Source organism: Vulpes lagopus, chromosome 23, assembly GCF_018345385.1.
Source record: "Vulpes lagopus strain Blue_001 chromosome 23, ASM1834538v1, whole genome shotgun sequence".
NCBI classification, from domain to species: Eukaryota; Metazoa; Chordata; class Mammalia; order Carnivora; family Canidae; genus Vulpes; species Vulpes lagopus.
In genome coordinates, this window is record NC_054846.1 from 13075887 (window position 1) to 13102887 (window position 27001).

At 39.6% G+C, this 27001-nt stretch overlaps 1 protein-coding gene across 1 annotated transcript in view; it reads right to left on the minus strand.

The window, feature by feature from the left end:
* The window catches only part of MND1 (meiotic nuclear divisions 1), a 62717-nt gene extending 37203 nt beyond the window's left edge, over positions 1-25514 (minus strand). Inside the window, exons 1-4 of the mRNA XM_041738873.1 lie at positions 25476-25514; positions 19123-19188; positions 14737-14794; positions 10877-11025 (exon numbers count right to left, since the gene is read on the minus strand). Of these exons, the coding sequence (XP_041594807.1) occupies positions 10877-11025; positions 14737-14794; positions 19123-19188; positions 25476-25478 (276 nt within the window). The 5' untranslated portion in view covers positions 25479-25514. The remainder of the gene's footprint in view (positions 1-10876; positions 11026-14736; positions 14795-19122; positions 19189-25475) is intronic.
* Between the last annotated feature and the right edge of the window lie 1487 nt (positions 25515-27001).

Consider the following 27001-nt stretch of genomic DNA (forward strand, 5'->3'; position numbering starts at 1 on the left):
CCTCATTCATGCTACCTGAACCTGACTTTCAGAGAACACAGCCAGCATGTGTTCTCCATCTGTACACCAAGACAAGCAACAAACAGGAAACTTACACTTATTTTTATTTTTTTTAAAAAAATTATTTATTTATTCGTGAGAGACAGAGAGAGAGAGAGAGAGAGAGAGAGAGAGGCAGAGACACAGGCAGAGGGAGAAGCAGGCTCCATGCAGGGAGCCCAACGTGGGACTTGATCCCGGGTCTCTAGGATCAGGCCCTGGGCCAAAGGCGATGCTAAACTGCTGAGCCATCCAGGGATCCCCGAGCATGTGACTCTTGACTTCAGTTTGAGCCCCAGGTTGGGTGTAGTGTTTTTTTTTTTTAAAGAAGCATTTCTATGTATTAGTCATTGTGTAAGCAGTTCTATATAACACACTTAGTTGTCACAACTACTGTATTTAGTAGGAAACAGTAGGAACATTTTACATATGAGAAAAGAGAGGCAGAAGAGATTTCCAGTAAATGGAAGAAGTTGGATTTGAATCTAAAGAATTTGGGTGTTGAGTCTACTCTGTTAAGCCACTGCCTTAACATACTGGTCTCTGTACTCACTATGCCCTTCACCCATAACACCCTTATGAACTCCCATAATTCTTGCCAGAACCAACTTAAATGTCTTCTTCCTTAACCACAAAGGCTATCCTCAGCAGAATTAACTTTCACCTCTCCCTATACTACCATCTTCTTCGGTATAACATATCACACACCATGCTGCAATGATTTGTGGACATGTGTGTCTCCTCACTAGACTGTGAGGTCCTGGGGACAGGAACTACCTAATTTATGATTATGTCCCTCTCATTAGTCCCAATGCCTACCATGGCAAGCATTCACTCTACACATTCACTGAACTGAATGAATTTCAATAGAAGCAATGCCTATTTTTATGCAAAAACATTTCAGAGTTGTCCAGATAGTCCAGGAGTGGACCTACTCTTTATTCACTCAGTTTAGGCAATAAATAATCTATATTCTCATTTCTAAAAACTAGTTTAAAAATAAATCTTTAATTATCATAAAAGAATCTACTAGTTTCTCCCAAAATCAATACACTATGTCTGAAATCCAGCTTACTGTGGATTTCAAAATGTAATGCTTAACACAAACCTACTTCTAGAAAATGTGTCCCCTAGACTACCTTCCACTCCTAATAAATTGGTTGCAAATCAGAACTTAAAGGACTATGGAAGACCTTAGCAGAGCAAAAAATTTTTAAAAAGGTATGATTTCGATAATCCTGACCTCTTAATTAAATTTTAAAAATCAGTTAAAAACTACTATATAGATTTGCTGCAGCACTAATGAAATTCTCTGAATCAGTGGATGGTTTCATTAGAACTAACTTTATATCCTTTGTTTCTTTTAATTCTCACTCACTGGTCAAATATCTGTCATTTACCAAGAACTGTGCCCAGTCCTGAGGATACAGGCTGATTATGTGATAGGGCTGAGTAAGCTAATAAGTGCAGCTCAGGGTGGTGGATTGGAGTTACACTCAGGGTACTATGGCAGTTAAGAAAAGAAATATCCATGTCAGAACAAGCAGTCCTGGAAGGGTAGACAGGGGTATGAATACAAAAATAAAAGCATATTGGAAATGGTATTCCTTTTGGGAACAGACTAAAAAATGTGCTTTTCAAATTGTAGTGGTCAGCTATTTCCAATACTGCCAGGTGACTCTGTATGACTAGCATATCAAGCACAATAATTATTGCTCATATCCAGTAAAGTACATATTATAGGACACCACCCTACATCCATCAATAAAGCTAAGGTAAAATAAAGGAAGTCATTTCCTTGAGGTTGAAATTATTCCTTCATTTTTAAAGTCAAGCTATTTGAAATAAAGAAAAGGAGAACTAGGAGATAATGCAAAGAATGGCTGATCCTAATGCATTTTTGTCTTGCTTTTCTTTACAAAAAATATTCAAAAAGACCACAGACACACACACACTGCCACATACATATACACTTTTCCTCTCTCTCTCTCTCTCTCTTTTTTAAAGATTTTATTAATTTATTCATGACAGACACAGAGAGAGAGAGAAAGAGGCAGAGATGCAGGCAGAGGGAGAAGCAGGCTCCATGCAGGGAGCCTGACATGGGACTTGATCCTGGGTCTCCAGAATCACACCCTGGGCTAAAGGCAGGCACCAAACCGCTGAGCCACCCGGGCTGCCCTCTCTCTCTCTCTCTTTCACACATACACCCATACATACACACACAGACTAAAATCATTATCATATTGGGAAAAATCAGCAAGTTTTAGCCAAAACTCCTGAAACAGTTATCAAGAAGAAAAAAATAATCTCTTGACCTTTAAAAAGTTCTATACATTCTTCAGGATACAGAAATGCCACTTCACTGGGGAGTTCCCATAATGTAATTAATTTTGAAGCTATGTAAAAATTCACAACAAAAACTTCTGAGAAAAAGATCTAATTATTTCTATTCTCTGTTGAATCAAAAGAGTTGCTTCTACTACCATCCAAACAGCATAACATATTTGCATATATTTCAGAAGAACTAGCAGACTTAACCATGCACCACTACCCTCAGCTCCATATAAGTTTTTCTTGCCCAAGAAAGTTACAATTTACGTGAAAAGGCCCAGGAATGTATCTACGTCATAGCTATTTAGAGACTAGCTTAACAATTATTTCTTCCAACCAACCCAAGTATTTATTTCAACCATGCAGAAATAAATTACTACATATTGCATTGTTGTCAGCAACATTTATAAGGTCTTACTCATCTATACAGAGGGGGAGTTTTTTGCTTAATATCACAATGTAACAACATTATTTTCTAAGTTTATAATCTAATTTTTAAAAGCAATTACATCAGCAAAATAAATAAAAATATACATTTTCAACTTCCCCTGCTTGATGTACATAATAAAATCCAACCAACCACTAAGACATCCCATACTGTGGGCCTCAATACAATTTCCAACCTTATCTTCCCATTACTACTGTACAACAAAACCCAACATCTTTCCAAACTGGTCACCAACTATCCACTGAACATTATTTGCTTTAAAGTTTTGTTTAACTGTGGTTATGTGGAAGGAATATGGAGTCAAAATGCCTGGATTCAAATCTTGCTTTACCATTTACTAATATTGTCACCTTGGGCAACTTAAATTTACCCTCTTGGTGTCTCAGTCTTTTCACACAGGTGGAGTTAATAATACCCACAGCTCATGCAGTCATTAAGAGTCAAATGCTAGGGGATCCCTGGGTGGCTCGGTGGTTTAGAGCCTGCCTTTGGCCTAGGGCTTGATCCCGGAGTCCTGGGATCGAGTCCCGCATTGGGCTCCCTGCATGGAGCCTGCTTCTCCCTCTGCCTGCCTCTCTCTCTGTCTCTCATGGATAAATAAATAAAATCTTAAAAAAAAAAGAGGGGGGGAGTCAAATGCTAGAAAGCATGCAAAAGCTCTGCCATGGTATGAATGTTTGTGTTCCCCCCAAAGTTCAGACGTTGAAATTCTAACCCCCAAAGATAATGTTGATAACCTTAGGTAGGTAAGGCCTTTGGGAGGTATTGATGTCATGAAGCTGGAGCCCTCAGGAATGGGATTACCACATAAAGAGGCTTCAGAGAGATGCCTAAGCAATTTAACCACCTGAGGATACAAGAAGCCTGTGACCCAGGAGAGTACTCCTACCTGACCAGCCTCCGGAATTATGAGAGAACAAGTTTTGTTGTTTAAAAGCTACCCAGTCTGGGGTATTTTGTTATAGCAGCCTAAATGGACCAAGATAAACTCTTAAAACTGTACCTAAGTATTCAATGAATTTTGGCTGCCATTCTCAACATCAGCATAAGTGGCTCCCTCTGTCCCCCTTGAGAATCTCTTCATCTATCTAAATCTACTCAACTTGCAGCCCAAAATAATTATTTTTAAGAAGTCTCCCTGAAGTATGTGGATTTATAAATATCTTCCATCCTCTAAACTCAACAATTAGGACCCATAGAACAGACAATATTTGGCACTAATCTTACATAAACTAAAAAGCTAATTAACTATGTCTTTTCATAAAAAGTTAATCATTTAAGGTATTTATCTTGCTTTACTAAGTACAGTATAAATTATTCAACATGAAACATATATTTTAGTATTTTTTTAAGATTTTATTTATTTATGAGAGAAACAGAGAGAGAGAGAGAGAGAGGGAGGGAGTAGGGAGGGAGGGAGGGAGAGAGAGAGAGAGAGAGAGAGAGAAAGGCAGAGACACAGGCAGAGGGAGAAGGAGGCTCCATGCAGGGAGCCTGACGTGGGACTCGATCCCGGGCCTCCAGGATCAGGCCCTGGGCTGAAGGCGGTGCTAAACCGCTGAGCCACCCAGGCTGCCCATATTCTAGTATTTTCATATTGCCCAACGAACTCAGCACACTGCATGCACAGAGCAGGCATATAGTAATATCTGTCAAAGCAGTTAATGCGACACACACACACAATTGATGGGTTATTTGCCATCTTAGAAAATATTAAAGAGAAACATAAATTATAACCATGAGGCTTTAGACTGTCTTTAATAATGATCAATACATACAACCTAAAAAATAATAATAATAAAAAAATACATACAACCTAAAGTCAAGGGAGAAAAAAAAAGTGTTTCTTGATTTAATTTTCAGATCTACTATAAGAATGTCCATTCTCAAGAGAAGAATACATTCCTGTACATAACTGGAATCACGGACAGAACCAAAGCACAACAGAATGATGAAAAGGAAGGGAGGGAAGGAAGGAGAAAGAAGGGAGGAGGGGGGACGGAGGGAGAAGGAGGGGGAGATGGGGAGAGGAAGAGAGAGAGAGAAAAAAAAACTTAGAGTGTCCCCCATTCTCTAACCTGGAAGTAATTAATAAGAAACTCAAAAGGAAGCTAACCTTTTACTTTGGCTGAATAAACTCTTCCTTCCAAGCAACCTTGAATTTGGAATCTGGTTCACTGCAACACTGAGTGAGTACTTTCTATCTTTATATAAATCCCAACTTCTCTTGCAGCACTTTTAATTACCACTCATTCACAATTCATATTACAATTTTCACTCTTAATTTCACTCTTTCATGTGTATAATATCTTTAGCACACGTTACAGGTTCTTAAAAATCATGAATCTTGACTTCTAGTTTTACAAATTACCTCCAGTGTCTGATAAAATGTTTTGCACAGGGATGCCTGGGTGGCTCAGCGAGCGGTTGGGTGTCTGCCTTTGGCCCAGGGCGTGGTCCCGGAGTCCTGGGATCGAGTTCCACATCGGGCTTCTGCGTGGAGCCTGGTTCTCCCTCTGCCTGTGTCTCTGCCTCTCTCTCTCTTTCTCTCTCTGTGTCTCTCACGAATAAATAAATAAAAATCTTAAAAAAGAAAAAACCAACAACCCAGAATGTAGCAGATGTAGAGACGTCACTTTCAAGATTAAGTTGCCAAGGAACCTAGTAGCTTCTGTCTTAGACTCCCCACATATTTGCTCTGTGGAAAGCTAGCTGCCATACTGCAAGCTGTCCTATGGAGAAGCCCTGGATATAAGGAATGAGGGAGGCCTCCATCTAAAAACAATCAAGGAATCAAGGCCCCTTAGTCCAACAGTCTTCAAGGGACTAAATCCAATAACCATATGGTTGAGTTTGGAAATAAATCCTCTCCCAGATGAGGCTTCTGATGAGAATGCAGCTCTGGCCATCTGTCTGACTACAACTTTATGTGAGACTCTGAGCCAGAGGTACCTAACTAAGCCATGCCCGGATCCACAGAAACTGTGAAATATCAGCATTTGTTTCTCTGAGCCCAAAGTTTTGGAGTACACAGTTTGTTATAAAATGATAGGCAATTAATAAAAAAATCTAAGTCACATTTATGTAAAAGAAGTTTTCAAAGCAATTTCATTCATTTAGAATACATTCAGCTACAATAACAGAATACTTAACTAAAACTGGATTAAACAGTCCAGATGTTAGGCAGTCCAAGGTTAATGCAGCATCTCAAAATGCCATCAGAGATCCAAACCTTTTATTCAAGCTCTGACATTAAGGAATAGGTCTTCATCCTAACGCTTGTTATTGTAGAATTACAATATGATCTCATGTCCATGTGATGGAAAAGAAGGGTAAGGGGTTTTGCCTTTACCAGGAAAGTAAACATTTTCCTACAAGCCTCAAAACTAGTCTTCTACTTACATCTCACTCATCAGAACAGTTTTCCATTCCTTTAGTTGCAAGGGAGTATGGGAAGAGGAGCATTTTTTTGGTAAGATACACTGCTGTCTCAAAAAATGTTTAGTAAAAAAAAAAAATGTTTAGTAAAGAAGAAAAGGCAATGCTCATTACATAGAAAACCAATAGTATGTGTCAAAGCAATACATTATATTATGGTAAAACTAAAAATATTACAGAAGGCCTAAACACCATAAGCTTTGGGAGGTTGAGATGGCTTCTCAGAAGAGAGATGTTTAGAATTTGGCTAGGTAGGAAAGAAGGGCAAGGGAATGGTCAAAGAATATAAAAGAACAAAAGCCATGAAGACAGGAAAATGCAATAAGGCCTAAAAGTAAATTACCCTGTATAAAGTTTCTAATTTTATGATTAATTTTTAAAAACAGTTGTTGAGTGATGAATATGCATGTTTCCTAGCAGGGAAAAAATGCAGCATCATGTTTAAAATATAAAAAAAGGGGCAAAAGGATCTGAATAGACATTTCTCTAAGGAAGATCACAAATGGCCAGTAAATACATGTAATGATGTGCAACATCATTAGTCATCAGGGAAATGGAAAACAAAACCATAATAAGATGCTACTTTACAACCACTAAGATGGCTAGATTCAAAAAAGTCAGGTAATATTAAGTTTTAGTGAGGATGCGGTGAAATTGGAAGCTTCACATACTGCTGGTAAGAATGTAAAATGGTGCAGCTAAATTAGAAAGAAGTCCAGAAGTTCTTCAAATAATTAATCATATCATGTGACCCAGTAATTCCCAAGAGAAATGAAAACATATATCCATGCAAAAACTTGTACATGAAGTTTATAGCAGCATTGCATATAATAGCCAAAAGGTGGAAACAACCCAAATAGCCATCAACTGAAGAATGGATAAATAAGATGTGGTAAATTCATACAATGGAATATTATTTGGCCATAAAAAGGAATGTCACACTGATATATACTACAACATGGACAAACCTTGAAAACATTATACTAAATGAAAGAAGCCAGTCATGAAAGATACATATTATGTGATTCCATTCATATTAAATTTCCGTAACAAGGAAATTACTGGGGGGCACTTGGATGGATCAGTTAGTTGAGTGTCTAGCTCTTAACTTAGGCTCAGTCACATCTCAGGGTCTGGAGATCGAGCCCCAAGTTGGGCTCTGTGCTCAGGGCAGAGTCTGCTTGAGATTCTCTCTCTCCCTCTGCCCCTCCCCCGGCTCACATGTACTCTCTCTCTGTAAAATAAATAAAATCTTAAAATGGGGGTGCCTGGGTAACTCAGTGGTTGAGCATCTGCCTTTGGCTCAGGTTGTGATTCCAGGGTCCTGGGATCAAGCCCCACATCAGGCTCCCTCCAGGGAGCCTTCTTCTCCCTCTGCCTTTGTCTCTGCCTCTCTCATGAATAAATAAGTAAAAATCTTTGAAGAAAGAGAAGGAAGGAGGGAAGGAAGGAAGGAAGGAGAAGAGAAAAGAAAGAAAAGAAAAAAAGAAAAAGAAAAAAGAAAAGAAAAGAGAAAAAAAATTAAGTAACTTACTGGCTACCTATAGCTAAGGAAGTGTAGGTGAGCTGCTACCACCTAGGTCCAAATCACCATTACTTCACAACTGGATTATTCCAAGAACTTAACCTACCTGTTTCCCTGCTTCCATTCTTTGCCTACCAATAGATTCCAAGTGCCTAGAATAGTATCTGGCACACAGAAGACAGCGGGTATTCAATAATTTTGCTGTTATTATTCTCACTCCAAGTCCTGTGTTCTTTTCTAGTTTTTTCTCTCAATTTATTTTGTAAGTATCTATCCTGGTAGGAGAGAGAGTGTTACTCAGCATTCAAACCCCCTTCCTACTTCGGAGAATTGCTGGTGCCAACAGGAGGGACCTAACTCCCAACATAGAAACCCCAATTATTTATTTCCCCAGTCCCCCTGGCAACTAGAGTGTGGGCATATAACCCAGGCTTGGCCAATCACATGTACTTCCCAAAACTGTGACTAGCAGCTGGGACAGAAGTTCTTTATTTTGGGGTGGGTTGTTTTGTTTTGTTTTGTTTTGGCAGGGGGCAGGGAGGGAAGGTGGGTAGCAGCAACATCTGCTTCTTTAGCCAGGGTCAGGAGTACCAGTGGAACCATTTTGGAGGTCACCAATGTCAGCAGAGCTAGGTGCAGTGTTCATGGCACTGGGGCTGAACAATCCTCATCACACAGGTTTCATGGTGTGACTTTGGCTGTGGTCTGGCTGTGCACCTTCCCTCAGTTCCTGTCTACTTTTAGAACTGGGTTTCTAACCTTCTTAGTGATGCTGCAAGTCCATCTTGTATCTTTCAATAAATTCCTTTTTTGCTGTTAACCAGAGTTAGTTTGTGTTGCTTATAATTAAAAACATAGACTGAGGGCTGCCTACAAATTTTGACCTTCTTAAACCCAGAAGCAACATTTTTCAAAAGTGGTGCTTCAGGATTTTCCTGTGAAGAAATGTAATCCCATAGTATCACCAAACAGGAAAAAAACTCATCTCCTTTACTTTTTTTTTTTTTTTAAAGATTTTTATTTATTCATGAGAGCTAGAGAGAGAGAGAGAGAGAGAGAGAAAGAGAGAGAGAGACAGGCAGAGGAAGAAGGAGGCTCCATGCAGGGAGCCCAATGCCAGACTCAATCCCAGGACTATGGGATTATACCCTGAGCCAAAGGCAGATGTTCAACCACTAAGCCATGCGGGGGTCCCTCCTTTACTATTCTTGATTAACTTTTCCTATTCCTGTTATCTTCTATCTTCTTCTAGTCAGGGGTCTTCCTTGCTTCACCCCAAAACAAGTGCATAGCCCTTTTCCCTGAAGTTCCACTTCTTGCCTACACTGTAAATTCCACATAATTCACCCCCTCGGTTGTATAAAAGAATACAAAAATTAAATTAAAATGCAGTAGAATTTTGTAGTACAGACAAAATACATGTTCTTGGAAGTAACTAAGATTTTCTTTGATAGCTGAATAAACAAACTGTGGCACATCTATGTAATGGAATATTATTCACCAATAAAGTGAAATGAGCTACCAAGCCACCAAAAGACATGGAAGAAACCTAAATGTGTATTACTAAGTGAAAGAATCCAATCTGAAAAGGCTATAGACGACAATTCCAACAGTATGACATTCCAGAAAAGGCAAAAGTATAAAATAGTAAAAAAATAAAAAAAAAAAATCACTGGTTGTTAGGGATTAGGGGAGAGGAAAGGACAAATAACTGGAGCACAGAAGATTTTTAGGGCAGTGAACTATTCTGTATGACTCTGTAATTGTGGATACATGACATTTATGCATTTGTCCAAATTCACACAACATAAAATACAAAATGTGAACTCTAATGTAAATTATGGACCTTACTTAATAACAAGGTATCAATATTGACTCATTGAATGTAACAAATGTACCATGCTAAATACAAAATATAAATCACAGCAGAAACTGTGTGTAGGTGGGGAGAAGGGGTGGTATAGGTATTCCCCCTTTTCAAAAGTTCATATTATACCATTTTGCTTCTATGAAAGACCTACATTAGTACCTATTTTTGCTAACTAAAAGAAATCTGAAGAGTATTTTTGCTTATACCAAAAAAGGTAAAAAGCAAAAATAATGTTTTGGCATTCATTTTGCAGCAAGCCATAACAGAGGTAGCGTGCACCCAGAGCAGTGAAAGTGGTCCCACCAAGCTCCTTCCCTGGGAACACCACTCAGAATCTTAGCACGAGACTCCACAGTTTTTTTTTTTTTTTTTTTGAGACTCCACAGTTTTAAACTGTGTCTATGAGCATCTGTGCTTTATCTTTATTTTGTGGGTCCATTAGCAAGATGTATCCTATGGGCATCAGAGAAGTCTAAGGTTACTTTTGGGGTTCAGGAACATTCAGAAATTCTTTCCATATAGATTAATGGTAATTGCATTTTCACTTTATGCCATTTTAGTTACAAAAGTTTTCATAGGAAAGCTCCACTTTGGATAGTGGGGGAGAACTACACAGTTGACCACTGAACAATGCAGAAGTTAGGGGCAAACCTCATGCAGTCCAAAATCTACATACAACTTTTGACTCTCCCCAAACTTAATTGCTAATAGCCCACTGTTGCCCAGAAGCCCTACCAATAATATAAACAGCTGTTTAACACATATTTTGTATAATAAATGTATTATGTACTATATTCTTTTTTTTGTACTATATTCTCAAAATAAAGCAAGCTAGGGAAAAGAAAATGTTAAGACAATCATTAAGAAGAAGAAGAAACATTTACAGTATTATATGTATTGAAAAAAACCCACGTATAAGTGGACTCATGCAATTCAAACTCATGTTTTTAAAGGGTCAATTGTATTTGCGATCTCTCTGTGCCTTCCCATCCATCTTGCTGTAACTCTAGAAAGAACATAAAATACTATAAAATAATATCATGGCATGAGGGAAGATTAAAGTTAAAACATTCTAAGCTCCTTGTATTGTTTAGGAGAAAGAAATGTTGATTATCTTTAGACTTTGAGTCAAATAATGCATGTTAAAAATTTAATGGAAACCACTAACTTCAAATTTCTTGCTTACAAAGCAAATCTGTAGATTTTAACTGTGATGGCTTACCTGAGATTCCAGAACCTCCAACTTGCGTTTCCTCGAATGAAGAGCTTTACTTGGAAAAGCCCAGTAATAATTAGATGTTCCAATCCTTTCACAGTCAACCATACCATCATCAACTAAGCTCTGAAGGACTTCTTTCACTGACATAGCGGCTAAAAGAGATCATTTTTAAAGACTCTAAATTAAGTCGCAACAGAAGTGTAATTAAAACGCTAAAAAAAAAAGGCTAAAAACTGAAGATAATACTTGGAACAAATATTACAGATCAAAGGTTAATTCATAAACAAATAAGAGGTTTTTAAAAATAACAAAAGAAGATAAATACGTGAATAGAAAAACAAAAGTACATCAATGGACATCTACAAAAATACACAGTTAATAAAAATGTTCGGCCCTACTAATTAATTGAAGAAATGCAAAATAAAGGAATGAGATATGATGTCTTGACTACCAAATTAGAAATACTAAGAAATGTAATAAAACATTCAGGGTAATGAGTACTCTCAACATGGGAAGAAAATCTGGCAACATGTATCTAAAACCTTAGATGTGTACATGACTTTTATATAGACATTCCATTGTTATAAAATTCAGCCAAAAAAATAATGATGGACATGCATAGGGATACTTGTCAAAGCACTGTTTTCAACAGCAAAAAATCATAAACTGGTCCAATAACCAGACTTTTAGAAGTATTTTATTGTGATGGGATTCCATGTAATTATTAATTTTTCTTTAAAAGATTTTATTTACTCATTCATGATAGACAGAGAGAGGGGGGGGGAGGGCAGAGACATAGGCAGAGGGAGAAGCAGGCTCCATGCCGGGAGCCCGACGTGGGACTCGATCCGGTACTCCAGGATCGCGCCCTGGGCCAAAGGTAGGCGTCAAACCGCTGGGCCACCCAGGGATCCCCAATCATTAAATTTGTTATAAAGTATTTAATAGCATGGATATATATGCATTCAAATCTATTATACAGAATTATTTAAAAAAAGGTAAAAGACAATATAGGCACTAAATGTGACAGTGGTTATCTTTGAATGGTAGGTAAGAACCAACTTTTATTTCCTTTTGTTCATTTTTCTTATTTTTTTCCAACAATGAATGTGTATTGCCTTTTTTGCTAAGAAAACTAAAAAAATGGGGATCCCTGAGTGGCTCAGTGGTTTAGCGCCTGCCTTTGGCCCAGGGCGCGATCCTGGAGTTCCGGGATCGAGTCCCGCGTCAGGCTCCTGGCATGGAGCCTGCTTCTTCCTCCTCCTGTGTCTCTGCCTCTCTTTCTTTCTAGGTCTATCATAAATAATAAATAAATAAATATTTTTTAAAAAGAAAACTAAAAAAGAAAAAAAAAACTTGTGAACTGAATGTTATGGTTAGCAGTAAGATAAAAAAAATAAGCAGCTTTAAAAAATAGCATGTAAGAATGTAGAGTCATATTTCATAAATGTTTGAAATTAATGAACAATTCTTACTTTCTATTAAGTAAAACGGTATCAAGAAATTATCCACATTTTAATGTCCACTTTAATTTTTCCTATAGTAGATCCCCAAATATAATAAAATCTATTAGAAAACTAAAGATTTAATAAATTTAAAAAAATCAACACCAAATGTGCAAACCATTCAACCTTACTTGTAAAGAAGTACAAAGTGAAATGAAATGTCAAGGATTCTAAAAATGAAAATACAGTTCTGAGAAATGAATGTGAATATAATTTGGTATAGCCTTTCCTGAAGGCACTGTGAGAGTACATATTAAATGCCTAAAACGGGATGTCTGGGTGGCTCACACAGTTAAGCATCTTCCTTCAGCTCAGGTCATGATCTCGGGGTCCTGGGATCAAGGCCCACATCAGGTTCCCTGGCAGCAGGGAGTCTGCTTCTCCCTCCCCCTCTGCCTGTGTTCACTCTCCCACTCTCGCCGTCTCTCAAATAAAATCTTTAAAAAGAAAATGCTTAAAACTACACAAGTCTGTCTTTCTTTCTTTCTTTCTTTCTTTCTTTCTTTCTTTCTTTCTTTCTCTCTTCTCTCTCTTTCCCTCCCTCCCTCTCTCTCTCTCTCTTTCTTTCTTTTTTTAGTAGGCTTCACACCCAGGTTGGAGCCCACTGTGGGGCTTGAACTCAGGACCATGAGATCAAGACCTGAGCTGAAGTCAAGAGTCATATGCTTAACCAATTGAGCCACCCAGGCACCACAAGTTTCTGTTTTCTATTCTACTTCTAGGAACATTTCCTAATGAAGTAGTAGGAGATGTGGAAAAAAATTTATGGGTGAGGAGAGAAAGGGATGAATAGATGGAGCACAGGGGTTTTTTAGGGCAGTAAAAATACTCTGCATGATACTGTAATGATGGATCCGTGTCATTATACACTTATCCAAACTCACAGAATGTATGACATCAAGGATGAATCCCAATGCAAACCATGGGTGATTACGATGTGTCAACTGTAACAAATGTACCACTGGGGAGTGATGTTGACAACAGGTCAACTGTAACAAATGTACCACTGGGGAGTGATGTTGACAACAGGAGAAGCTGTGCATGTGTGGGGAGTGGGAAACATTCAGGACATCTCTGTACCTTCCTCTCAATTTTTCTGTGAATCTAAAACTGCTCTAAAAAATTAGTTTCTTAGAAAATGAACTTATAGATAGCACAATACACATTAATTTTAACAGCAAAATTTGGGAACAACCTAGACGTTTAACAACAGGTAACAGGCTGAGCTAATTATGGTACAGAATGAATCATTAGGGGATGTGGATACTGTAAGTCATTTTTTTAAAAAAGCAAACGACATAGGGAAATGTAGATGATATAATGTTATATGAAAAAATACACAAACTCAAAACTATATATGCAGTATGGTTCCTCTTAAAAAAAAAAAAAAAGAAAAAGGACAGATACATACATACATAGACAGAACCTAAGAATAAGCCATCAAAATACACCAAATGTTAATCATTGGTGATCCCAGAATAGAGGGCCTACGAACAATTTGTACTTTGATTATATACTTTATAATTTTCAAGTATGTCAAAATAAACATGTATAGGTTATACAATGAAAATAAAGTTTAAAAATATATATACCACACGTAGTGGGTTTAACACTGACCCCTCAAAAGATAACCCCCAAAAATCTGTGAATGTGACCTTATTTGGTAAAAGGACACAATTAAGGATCATAAATGAAATCATCTGAGATTTAGGGTAGGTCCCAAATCCAATGACATGTATCCTTATAAGAGACAAAATGGGAAAAAACAAAGGCGGAGTCTATGTGAAAACAGAGGAAGAGATTGGAATGATTTGTCTATTAAGCCAAGCACTGGTGGCAACAACCAGAAGCTAGGAGAGAAGTATGAAATAGACTCTCCTTCAGAATCTCTGGAAAGAACCAACCCTACCAACACCTTGATTTTAGACTTCTGGCCTCCAGAACTATGAGAAAATAAGTTCTATTGTGTTAAGCCACCAGGTTTATGGCAATTTGTTACAATAATATAGAAAACTAATATACCATGTAAAAATACAAAGTCATATTTAACAAATACCAGAACACACATCAACAGTTTTTGCTTCTTTTGAAATAAACTACACCTATAAATAAATAAAGGTGTATATTTGTGTATCGATGTGTGTGTATATATACAGGTATGCATGTGTACTCCATTTTAATTTTCCTAAAGCAGATATTCTACACATAAGAATCATGGCCATGGCCCAAAGATACCATGTAAGGTCTTTTACAAATATTCTTCATCTCTAGAACTTTATGTTTTCATAAAGTGAAAGACTGCTGTAGCAAAGATGACCAATGTTTCCCAAAATATCTCAGCACATCTTTGATACTCACTAATGCCTTTCTCTTTGGGAGCAATCTTCTCCATGTCTTTTAACTGAAACACATCTTTCTGTTTAAAAGAGATTGAAAAAAAAGAGATAAAATATGTATTTATTTCCTACTATATATTTATATTTACCATAATTATATTAACAAAACATTGTACTATAAAAGCTGTGCCTAGTAATGAAGACTGCAACAGAATCAAGTATTTCAGAGCTAGAAGAAATTGCAATTATCCTGTTCAATATCTTCAATACAATTTAAAAGGGACAGATTTTGCACAAATATGCAACTATTTAAAGTAACTGGAGAGCAGGGGATCCCTGGGTGGCGCAGCGGTTTAGCGCCTGTCTTTGGCCCAGGGCGTGATCCTGGAGACCCGGGATCGAATCCCATGTCGGGCTCCCGGTGCATGGAGCCTGCTTCTCCCTCTGCCTGTGTCTCTGCCTCTCTCTCTCTCTCTCTCTCTCTCTCTCTCACTGTGTGTGACTATCATAAATAAACACAGATTAAAAAAAAAAAAAAGTAACTGGAGAGTAGAATGTAAAGAACATCTTCTCAATGAAGTATAAAAACTACTTATAATGAATTATTTAACATGAGATAATTACCTTCTCTTGGACACTTTAAGAAAACAGTGATTTGCTTAGCATATATCATATATCACAGATTTAGCAGTTCTAACTAAAAGCAAAACAGACAACTGTCAAGATTTGTTTATATTTAAGGTTTCCTGGAAGAGCTATACCTAAACAATAGGAAAATTATATAATTTTGACTATCAATTATTCACCTATACAGTCAGCATGTTCATGATATGCAAAACAAAATATGGGAATATAAACATGTAGAATATTTAATCTTGCTTGTAGTTGGAAAAAAAATCTACGTAGAACACTCCTTTATTCTTGTACTAAGCCTTGGTTGAAGTGGTAAAATGAGTTTGGATAACAAAAATGAAAAGACTCAAGCATTCAATAATTGTAACAGAATTATTGTGATTGTTTTAATGGACATCTAGGATCTATTTCTTCTAACTTCAATAGGATAGTAGGTAACTTCAATAGGATAGAAACTAGACTTCATAAAAATTTAAAATTTCTGTTCACGCAAGGGCACTGTTAAGAAACTGAAAAGACAAATAGTGACTAGAATATTCACAAAACACAATTTCTGACAAAAGACTGGTATCCAGCATGTATAAAGAACTTCTTTAAAGGGTATACCCTCTTCCTCCCCCCCTCAAAAAAATGAACACCTAGATAAAGGAGTGGACAGATGAATATATATGTGATAAAGTAAGCAGAGTAAAATGTTAATGTAGAATATAGATGTTAGGCATATAGGTATTTACCGCAAAATTCTTTCATCTTTCATAATAAAATATTGGGAGAAGTAACTTCATCTCACTAAACATTTAGTAAATTAAGGAAAATACTGTCATTGGTCTTAGAGTATAAAATCAATTTTTGCATGTCTATAAATAAACCATTTAAAGATAATACTTTAGGGTCTCAGAAAATATGCAATAAATTACTGCCTTCAGGCCTCCAATACATTTCTAAAAATCAATTAATCAAATCTATTTGCAACCATTTTAGATTCCCTGGAAAAAGAATATGAAGTCACTGAGACATATGCCTATATGTGGTCATCAAGGAAGAGCTCTGGACATATTGGCTGCCCCCATGGCATTTCTGTGTAAATAAGAGGGCTTGCAAAGTACTAGCTTCAGAACTAAAATGTGGTCACTTAAGTGAACAGATAATATGGTCTCAAGGAAATATTAGTCCTCCATAGTATTAAACAGAAGTAATAAAGGAGAGATGAACATAATGGCTCTAAACCTTTATACACACACACACACACACACACACACACACATATTTTTACACATATAACACATATAAACATACAAATTTTTATGTTTTATAAAACCTATGTCTATAAATAAATAAAATTACATGTAAGATAACATGAAAGGCATATAGTTATAAAGCTAGACAACTTGTAATTAAGTACTTATGACCTGAACATTGTAACAATTTACGTGGATTATCTTATTTAGCCCTCATACCAACACTGTCAGCTAGGTGCAATTATTACTATCCTTTTTAATAGGCAAGGAAACTGAGACATAGGTCCAATACTTGCTTAAGGTCACAAAGTTATTTGGTAAAACAGATTTCAGGTGCAAGTGCTCTCATTGAATTATATTGCTCTCATGCTACTAAGTTTTTCTATTACATTAGCAACTTCAAATATACGTATATTTGTATAATATTTGTATGTACATATAAACATACACATATGAGTGAATATATAGGAATATATGAACTAAAATCAATCAATACAATCAATTTCTAGCTTTACATAAAAACTCAGTGACCACTGAACTTCTGGAAGCTATTACCACTCATCAATATGATGTTATTCATTGATAGCAGGGTTGAAAAATTTTCAGTCTGAAACAGCCAATTTTGATACTTGAGAAAATTAACAATATTATAAATGACAAAATCATTTCCCCCACCACTCACCTCAGCTTTCCACTGCGTAGTAAGAATTAAATCTACTTTTCTTGCTGAGACCACAGGAAAAATATTTAAACTCAGTAGAAGAGTCATAATCCCCACATATAAACTTTATCAATTTATCTTCCTAATCATCATCATTCTTTTTAAAAGATTTTATTTATTTATTTATTTATTTATTTATTTATTTATTTATGAGAAAGAGTGCTAGAGCAGGGGGAGGGGCAGAGGCAGAGAGAGAAGCTAGCTTGCAAGTACTCTGAGCTGAGTGTGGAGCCCAACTTGGGGCTCAATCTCACAACCCTGACATCATGACCTGACCTAAAATCAAGAGTCAGACACTTAAAAAAAAAAAAAAGAGTCAGACACTTAACCAGCTGAGCCACCCAGGTGTCCCTTCCTAATCATCATTATTAAAATCATACTCTGTTTTGAATTGCCAATGACTTTTGGTAAGTCATTACAGGCAGATAACATCAGTAAGATTAAACTTAGAGGGCAGTTTTTAAAACAAAGGTTCCCCAGAATGTTTTGCTTGTTTTACTGAGAATCTGCATTATCAAAATGAAAATGTCAAGTATTATCATTAACTATCTTATTAATTTCATATTATTTTGCCATTTTCTCCCAACTTTTTCACATTTGTATACAACCAAAGTAGCTAGTAGGTTGGGGCCAGACTAGACTTTGAAGGTCCTGTCAAGTTTTAGGCTAAGACACAGGAAGTTAGTGTTTTTGTAGGCCTAAGATTTGGACTTAAACATGGAAGAAAAAAAAAAAGCTACTGTATAGCAACATGGTAAGCAAAATAGCCTTTAGAGCCTGGTGCTTGGGTTTGAATCCTGGTTCCATCAGTTAGGACCTAAAACTTCAAACATATTTCCTATTGGTGGCAGGCACAAATATCTGGAATAAATTAAGGTGGCCTATGTACCATGATATAGTGTTAGACCACAGACAGATTTATAAATGTAAAGAGGCAGTATTCAGCACTCTTTAAAATCAGACGATCTTCCCTGGATTTGAATGCTAGTACAACTGCTTTTATTTTTGATGTCTAGAGCTGGTATATTAAGCTGTGTATCAGATGTCCTCATCTGTAGAATGACGATCATAACAGAATTGATCTCATAGTTAAAAAGGATGGAATCAGGGCAGCCCCAGTGGCACAGTGGTTTGGCGCCGCCTGCAGCCCAGGGTGTGATCCTGGAGACTCAGGATCAAGTCCCACGTCGGGCTCTCTGCATGGAGCCTGCTTCTCCCTCTGTCTGTGTCTCTGCCTCTCTCTCTCTCTCTCTCTCTCTCTCTCTCTCTCGGTCATTCATGAGTAAGTAAATAAAATCTTTAAAAAAAAAAAAAAGGATGGAATCAGATAACCTACACTGGGATGCCTGGGTGGCTCAGCGGTTGAACATCTGCCTTTGGCTCAGGTCCTGATCCCAGGGTCCCGGATCCAGTCCCACATCAGGCTCCCTGCATGGAGCCTGCTTCTCCCTCTGCCTGTGTCTCTGCCTCTCTCTCTCTCTCTCTCTGTGTGTGTGACTATCAGAAAGAAAGAAAGAAAGAAAGAAAGAAAGAAAGAAAGAAAGAAAGAAAGAAAGAAAGAAAGAAAGAAAAAGAAAGAACGCAATCAAATATATGCTTCAGAAAGATCATTCTGGACAGAAGTGAACATTGGGGTAGGGTTCTTTCTTACTCCACAGCTTCACAGAAACAAAAAATGTTTGCAGAATTTTATCTATTCTTCAAGAAATTGATGGGCATTGATATCTAATGAAAAAAGTACAGTTAAACACTGAATGACATACACTTAAGGAGAAAATGACATAAAATACTAAAAATCTTAGAGAAAACAACTCACCGTCTCAAAAAATATTTCCATCATACGGGCTCTCTTCTCCTCTGCACTCAGTCCTTTTTTCTTTGACTACAGCACAAAAGTAAAAAAGTAAACACTGTGTGTTAAAAAAAAGACCTTGCATTTAAAAACAACTTGGTCTGAAACATCATCTGAAATGTTATGGTCTTGTCTGCCAATGGGTTTGATAACTCTGAGAGCCAGACCTAAAGACTCATTTTAACTACTATATGCCAAGCCTTGTGGCTGGTGCTACCAGTGTAGTAATAAAAACTGTGGTTGAGACAGAGCCTGGCAGTTAATAGAAATTCAGTATTTATGAAATGATCCAATGATAAGTCACTATATTTACCTTTAAGAGACTTACAACCTCTCAGAGAAAATAGACACCACTAATAAATGATGAAGAGGTCATTGCACAAATTGCTACCAAGGACAGAATGAATTCCACCACAGGGAAGGTTGAGGGCTATCTAGGAAGAGTAGAGATGAAAAGGATTTTGGCAAGTTGAGAAATGGTGACAAGGTGTCCTTAGAACACACAGGCATGATGTTATGAAAGTACACGGAATGCTCCAGAAAAACAAGTACTCAGGGATGATTACTGTGTGGTACATGTAGAGGGAGGGGCATGTAAGGTGAGAAAGGTCATCTGGAGCCAGATCACAGGAGGCTGATTGTCCAGTCCAAGAGAATGTATGTTATTCTAGACAATGAGAAGCTACTGAGTAATTTCTAAAACAGGAGAGTGACAAGATTAGTTATGTTTTAGTAAGACGACATTTAGTAGCATTTTGCAGGGTAGGTTGGAGGAAGGAAAAACCTATCCAAGTCGAAAACAGAGGCCTACTGCAGGTAACTATTATTCTATAACTACAGTTTAGTCAATTAAAAATTACAATAATTAATATATAACTACAATCTCTGTTGATTATAAATTTTACACTATATTGTATTTAGAATATATAAAGCTAAAATCCAACTTTTTAAAAAGGCCAAATTCCCTCAACCTGAAGATTCACAGAAAATAACAAAAGAGAGAACTATCATCTCTAATAAGAGAATTCCACACTAATATTTTTTAAGTGACGTGCTCAAAAGTCACACAGGGTTATGAGACAACATAAGATGCTTAGTAATAACTTTGAAACACTTTGTACCACATAAAAAAGGAGACACAGAAAACAAACACTGAGCCTGTTCAACCAATACTCCCCTGGAAAATGAAAGCCTTCAATAGATGGGGAAAGGGATTTGACATTGCCATTCTGAATACACACACCAGAGTGCACGAGTCTTTATTCTATTTGCACAGCCTAGAAACCCACTCAGTCATTTTCACAGCAATAAAATTATCAGATGGTTCCTTGATGAGTTGTTTGGTAAAATAGGGATATTTCTCTTTTTCCTCTGCTCACAAACACTGAAGCTCCCCCAGGGTTCTTTATTGATCCCCTCATCTCCTCACACCTTTTCTTTGATCTCTTCTGCTTTTATGGTTTTAACATTTAAGCTGAATCCTCAAATCTTTACATCAGCCTCTGAAGAATGATCCTGAGCTTCAATTTCATGCATCTACCTGCCTGCTGGACAGACTTCAAACTCAGAGGGTTAAAACTGAACTCTTCTTCTCCTACATCTACTCCCCAAACCTGCTGTTCTAGATCTGGAGCTCAGATACCATCTTTTTAGCCACGCCAGAGGCCTGGCAGTCATCCCATGTTCCTTCACCCCTCTTACTCCACACCAGAGCAATCACCAACTTTTGCCAATTTTAGTGCTTAACTTTCTCAAATCCACCCTGTCTGCTCCATCCCTACAAACCCTACCTCAGTTCAGGCCTTCATTATGTGTTCTGTTTCCTGCAACATACCTGCAAGCCCTCTGGCCACACTTGGTCTCACCTCTAAGTTCACATTCCACATGGCCAAGAAGAAAATCTACCCATGCCTCTCCTTTGCTTAAAGCCTTCAGTGGCTCCGAACCATCCAGAAGTAGTCAATCACTCCACAGTGATAGAAGAGGCCCTTAATCACCTGACCCCAATCTACCTCTCACAAATACCACTCCCCACCTCAAATTTTACCATAATTCGGAGAGTTAACTTGAGCTATAATACAAAAACTAGCCAGTCCCTGACTATGGTTCGACTTTTTCAACTTTATGATGGCGCGAAGGTGATACACAATCAGTAGAAACCATACTTAGAATTTTGAATTTGAATCTTTTCCCCAGGCTAGCAATGGTCAACTGCCAAGGGACGATGACGTAAACAATCGATAGTTACAACCATCCTGTACCTACACCTCCATTCTGTTACTTGCCTTCAGTACCGTCCTCAGTAGGTTACAGGAGATATCCAATACTTTATTATAAAGCAGGCTTTGTCTTAGATGCTTTCGCCCAGCTACAGGCTAATGTCTAAGTGTTCTGATCATGTTTAAAGTTGGCTAGGCTAAGCTATGATTCTGTAGGTTAGGTGTTTTAAATGCATTTTTGACTTAATGATATTTTCAACTCACAATGGGTTTATCACAGTGTAACTCTATTGTAAGAAGAAGATCTGTACTTGTAATTCTCCACTCCCAGCATGCTCTTTCCCATTTGTGTCTTTAAAAAACTATTCTATCTGGGCAGCCCCGGTTGGCACAGCGGTTCAGTGCTGCCTGCAGCCCAGGGCGTGATCTGGAGACCCTGGATAGAGTCCCACGTCAGGCTCTCTTCATGGAGCCTGCTTCTCCCTCTGCCTGTGTCTCTGCCTCTCTCTCTCTCTCTCTCTCTGCATCTCTATGAATAAATAAATAAAATCTTTTAATAAATAAATAAATAAATAAATAAATAAATAACTATTCTATCTAAAACACCTGCTCCTCTTGCAAATTCAAACTTCTAAAGTCTCCTAAGGCCTAGTGTAAGCATTCTGTAAAAGAGTTTCCCTGAGCTCACAGGACAGCCTGAGCGTCATCCCATGCGTTCCTAGAACACACCTTCATTAAATCAATTCGTATACTTATCTTTCTTAGCTGGCTGAAAACTTCAGAATGTGCACTGTGCTGGCCTTCCAAGAGCTTGGTGCTGGGTTACAGCAGACACAAAGGCCAGCCCTTGACTCCAAGGCCATGTCTCTAAACCCCCAAGCCTAAAATGTGAGACTGTTTAGGTTCCCAAACCCCACAGCACCCACTGCACTCCCATAAATATGACACAGGGTAAATTAAAAAGAATTCTGTGATAACCATTTACTGACTTTCTGAGAGAAATCACACAAATCTCAGTCCGAGAAACCATATAGACCTACTCACTAAACCCGGAGTCGAGAGCCAGCATTCAATACTGCTTTAATTAGCCTCCCTTCACACTGGCCTCAGCAGTATGAGAATAAACCAAGCATGAAATTCACACCTAGTTAAGAAGGCTCTTTTGGCTCATTTCTCTAGTCCAGTGGGTTTCAAACTGCTATTAGAATCATCTCAGAAAGAAAGAAAGAAAAAAAAAAGAATCATCTCAGGAGCTTTTTAAAAATACTGATGCCAAGGCGTATGCCATCTGAACTCTATCAGGATCTGAGACCAGACCTGGGCCTAGGCCTAGGCAGGCATGTTTTTAAAAGCCTCTTAAGATGCTTTAACCAGCCCCAGGATTGAGAACACTCCTCTTCTCACCCCAGAATCTAGAGGTGGGTCAGGGGCACTGAGATCCCTTTAGGACTTCAGTCTGTAGCCCTGTCAGTGGAAAGAAGATTCAAAGCTTTAGGAAAGGTTCCTAATGTTTTGGTATTATAAAACAGCTCCTTGGAAAGATTCATGGACTCCCTAAGAATCTGCCATCCAGGAACAATGAGGAGAGCCTAGCATCCTGGAGGCACACAGTTTTAGGAAAGCTTTTATCACTCAGTTCAGTAGCTATGAAAGTCACTCAAGAAATATGGATGAGCTGGATCATCCCTTTACATCGTTTTCAGGCCAATTTATTCATCGGTCTCTTTCATGACTAGAAAGTTTTCGTTATTAACCACAGGAGGACAGTATCGCAGCCAGAATTAAAATAACTAATGTAAAAGTATGCCGCGCTAATTCACATTTAGGAATTTCTCCAAAACATCAACAAGGGCTCATTTAATACTTAATATTAAAGAAAATCTGCTGACCACGTAAGTCAGAGATGCATTCAAATTAGTAAGGAGAGTCAAGAGCTGAGGACAACCAAGCTTCCCTGCTGACCAACATACAGCTGTCCCCACTTTTCACAAGAACTACACAATAGTACCTGTTTTCATTAATCAAAAGAAATCCTAAGCGCATTTTCACTTGCATGAAAAAAGGCAAAAAGCAAAAATAGCGCTCAGTGTTTGTTTTAGGAATGGCTGTGCCACAATCCTTCCCTGGAAACCATATCCAGCATCTCAAGCATAAGCCACCATAGCTTTGAACTGTGTTGGTAAGCATCTGTGCTGGATCTTAATTTACTTCGTGCATCTGTTAGCAAGATGTGTCCTAAGGTATCTGAGAAGCCTGAGGAGAAAAAACTGTTTTAATTGAAAAAAAAAAAAAAAAGCGGCTTATGAGACGTTATTTTGGGGGTCTAGGAATGCTCAAAAAGTTTTCCCATATAAATTAATAACTGTTTCTTCACCTTATGCCATTTCAGATTACAGAAGACTTCACAGAAACACTACTTTCAAAGACTAGGGGAAACCTGTATTTGAAGTCACTTAAGAAACTATCCATCTAAGGAACGTTCCCCGAATAATTAGGAGTTACGAAATTCCTAAAAGCAGTCCTGTTTAGCAATTAAAAGAACATTTTGAAAAATTAAAAGTAGATGATACCCGTTGCCCCCAGAAGTGGCAGGAGTACACTGCAGTTCCTCCAATTCCAAAAATATGCCTGGATTTACGACTTTATTCACCAAGCCTGGTCGAATCAAAAGAAACAACTATCGATTCACAATCAGGAAAGAGAACAGGGCAAGCCCGGTGGCTCAGCGATGCCGCCTTCAAATTCAGCCCAGGGCCTGATCCTGGAGACCCAGGGTCGATTCCCACGTGGGGCTCCCTGCATGGGGCCTGCTTCTCCCTCTGCCTGTGTCTCTCATGAATAAATAAATAAAATCTTTAAAAAAAAAAAAAAAAAGGAAAGAGAACAAAAATCTGTTTTTGATCAACGTGATACTAAACTCACTTCTTGAGCATCCATTAAAAAAACAGGCTGGATCTCAAGAGTTTTATTCTGACTTATTTCATGATCAGAGGCTGAGCGTCTGCAAGCAGTTGGCAGCATACTGCCATTTAGTATTAGAAGAGGATTCGGGGATCCCTGGGTGGTGCAGCGGTTTGGCGCCTGCCTTTGGCCCAGGGCGCGATCCTGGAGACCCGGGATCGAATCCCACGTCGGGCTCCCGGTGCGTGGAGCCTGCTTCTCCCTCTGCCTGTGTCTCTGCCTCTCTCTCTCTCTCTCTCTGTGACTATCATAAATAAATAAATAAATAAATAAATGAATGAATGAATGAATGAAGAGGACTCGTACGGAGAGGAGGTGCAAGGGCAAAACCGGGCAGTGGTGCCCTGGCTCCCGGGAGCCGCCGCATCAGGCCCAGGCCGGGAGCTGTGAGAAGCGCGCGAGCTCGGCCCGGCCCGGCCCGGCCCGGCCCGGCCCGGCCCGGCCCCGCAGGCCCCGCATCTCGGCGCGGCCCGGTCGGGTTTCTGAGCCGGCGTCGCGCCCAGGTGGCCGTGTTGTTACTCAACCACAGAGAAGCCGTTATCAGTTGTGAGCGCATCTGGACACGAATCCTCAGAGAAGTCACCGTGCAACCTCGGTCCTTGGCCAGCAAAATAACGGCCACTTCGCTAAATTAAGATATTAAAATCTTTGACCCATTTAATTAGGTGTTGATCCTCTGCCAACAGAAGCAGAAAAAAAAAAAAAAAAAGACATGAGACTGAAGGTTCCTGAAGATGATCTGACGAGCTGGAGGACGTCAAGGTCACAGGGGCACAGGGCGGCCCGGAGCGGGCGCGGCCCGGAGGTCGGCGCAGGTCGCGCGGCGCCGCGGCCCTCAGGGGCCCCCGCCCCCCTGGCGTGCAGGGCTCGGAGCCATTCACAGGCGGGGCCCGCGGGTTCGCGGAGCCCCCGTCTACCCCGGGCCCCGGGCGGCCGCTCACTCGCGTCCCGGGTCTCCGGGCGGCCGCGCGCGGGGCACAGGCGGGGCACACGCGGTCGGCCCCGAGGGGGCTCGGCTGCGCCCTAGGCCGCGGGGAAGGGGCGGGGCCTCCCCGGGAGCCAGGCCCCCGGAGCCCGCCGGGGACGCCGCGCGGGAGCGGAGCCGGAGCCGGAGCCCGAGCGGGCCTCAGCGCTTACCATGGCGCGGGCGGCGGGTCCTCGGGCGGCCGGGCCTGCGCGCGGGGCGGGGCGGGTTTGACTTTGGCGCCTACAGCGCGGCGGGGCGGGGCGGGGCGGGGGCGGGGCGACGGCGGCCTCTGCCTGGGCGGCGCGCGGCGACCCCTGGCGGCCGAGCGGGGAGGCCGGCGGGAGGGGCGGGGCCTGCGGTTCTGCTGCTTCCGCCTCTTCGCCCCTGGCGTGCAATGGGACTCCTTTTTTTATTAAAGATTTTAATTATTTATTCATGAGAGACAGAGAGACACAGGCAGAGACACAAGCAGGCTCCATGCAGGGAGCCTGATGCGGGACTCGATCCCAGGTCTCCAGGACTATGCCCTGGGCCGAAGGCAGATGCTTAAGGGCTGAGCCATCCAGGGATCCCCATGGGACGCCTTTTTCTCTATCTATCATCTGTCTATCTATCATCTATCTATCTATCATCTATCTATCTATCTATCTATCTATCATCTATCTATCATCTATCTATCTATCTATCTATCTATCTATCATCATCTATCACATTAAAAAAAATATATCTTATTTATTCATGAGAAAGAGAGAGAAGCAGGCTCCATGCAGGGAGCACGATGCAGGACTGGATCCCCAGGATCATGTCCTGGGCCAAAGGCAGATGCTAAACCGCTGACCCACGCAGGGATCCCTTATCATCTATTTTTAAAAGAAACTCTTGAGCTCTCACTTTGTTGCAAAATCCTGGCCTAGATGTAGCTCGGCGGCAGAGGCCTAGGCAGCTCGTGGTTGAGTTGCGGGGGGGGCACCTAGGGCGCCATCCTGCTTCTCCTTCTGTCTCTGCCTCTCTCTGTGTCTCTCATGAGTAAATAAGTAAGATCTTAAGGGAAGCCAGGGGGGCTCAGCGGTGGAGTGCCTGCCTTCGGCCTAGGGCGTGATCCCGGGCTCCCCGCAAGGAGCCTTTTTCTCCCTCTGCCTGTGTCTCTGCCTCTGTGTGTCTCTCATGAATAAATAAAATCTTTTTTAAAAAATTGATTTTGCTCAAACTCATAAATTTTTAATATGCTTCGGTTTTATATTTTAACAGATGTCTTGAGACACTCCAAGTTTTGCAACATGATGAAGCAGGCAGATGTAGTATATAGGTTTTTAAGTATGATAAATAAACATGTGCAGCATCTGAGAAGTACTCATGAATTTGGATCTCATTTCTACCACCTAGCATTTTGGTACCCCAAATGATGTTTAATGTACAAATTTGTTTTACAAAACCCTATGCATACATTGTTTATTCTTTTTATCTGCTGCCTGCAGTGTGTGTGAAGATGAACCAGGCCACACCCGTAAGGAATTATGTTTTCATCAGAGCTAATCTTCCATCTGAGCAACCCACCCTTCCCCTAGATCCTGCTCTAGGGTCCTGTTGCCCCTACCCGGGCCACATCCCTCCCCATAGGGAAAGAATCTGCAGTGCCAAAGAGACATAACCACCTGTTACCCACAACATTCTAGACTAGGAGCCTGGAAACCCAGAA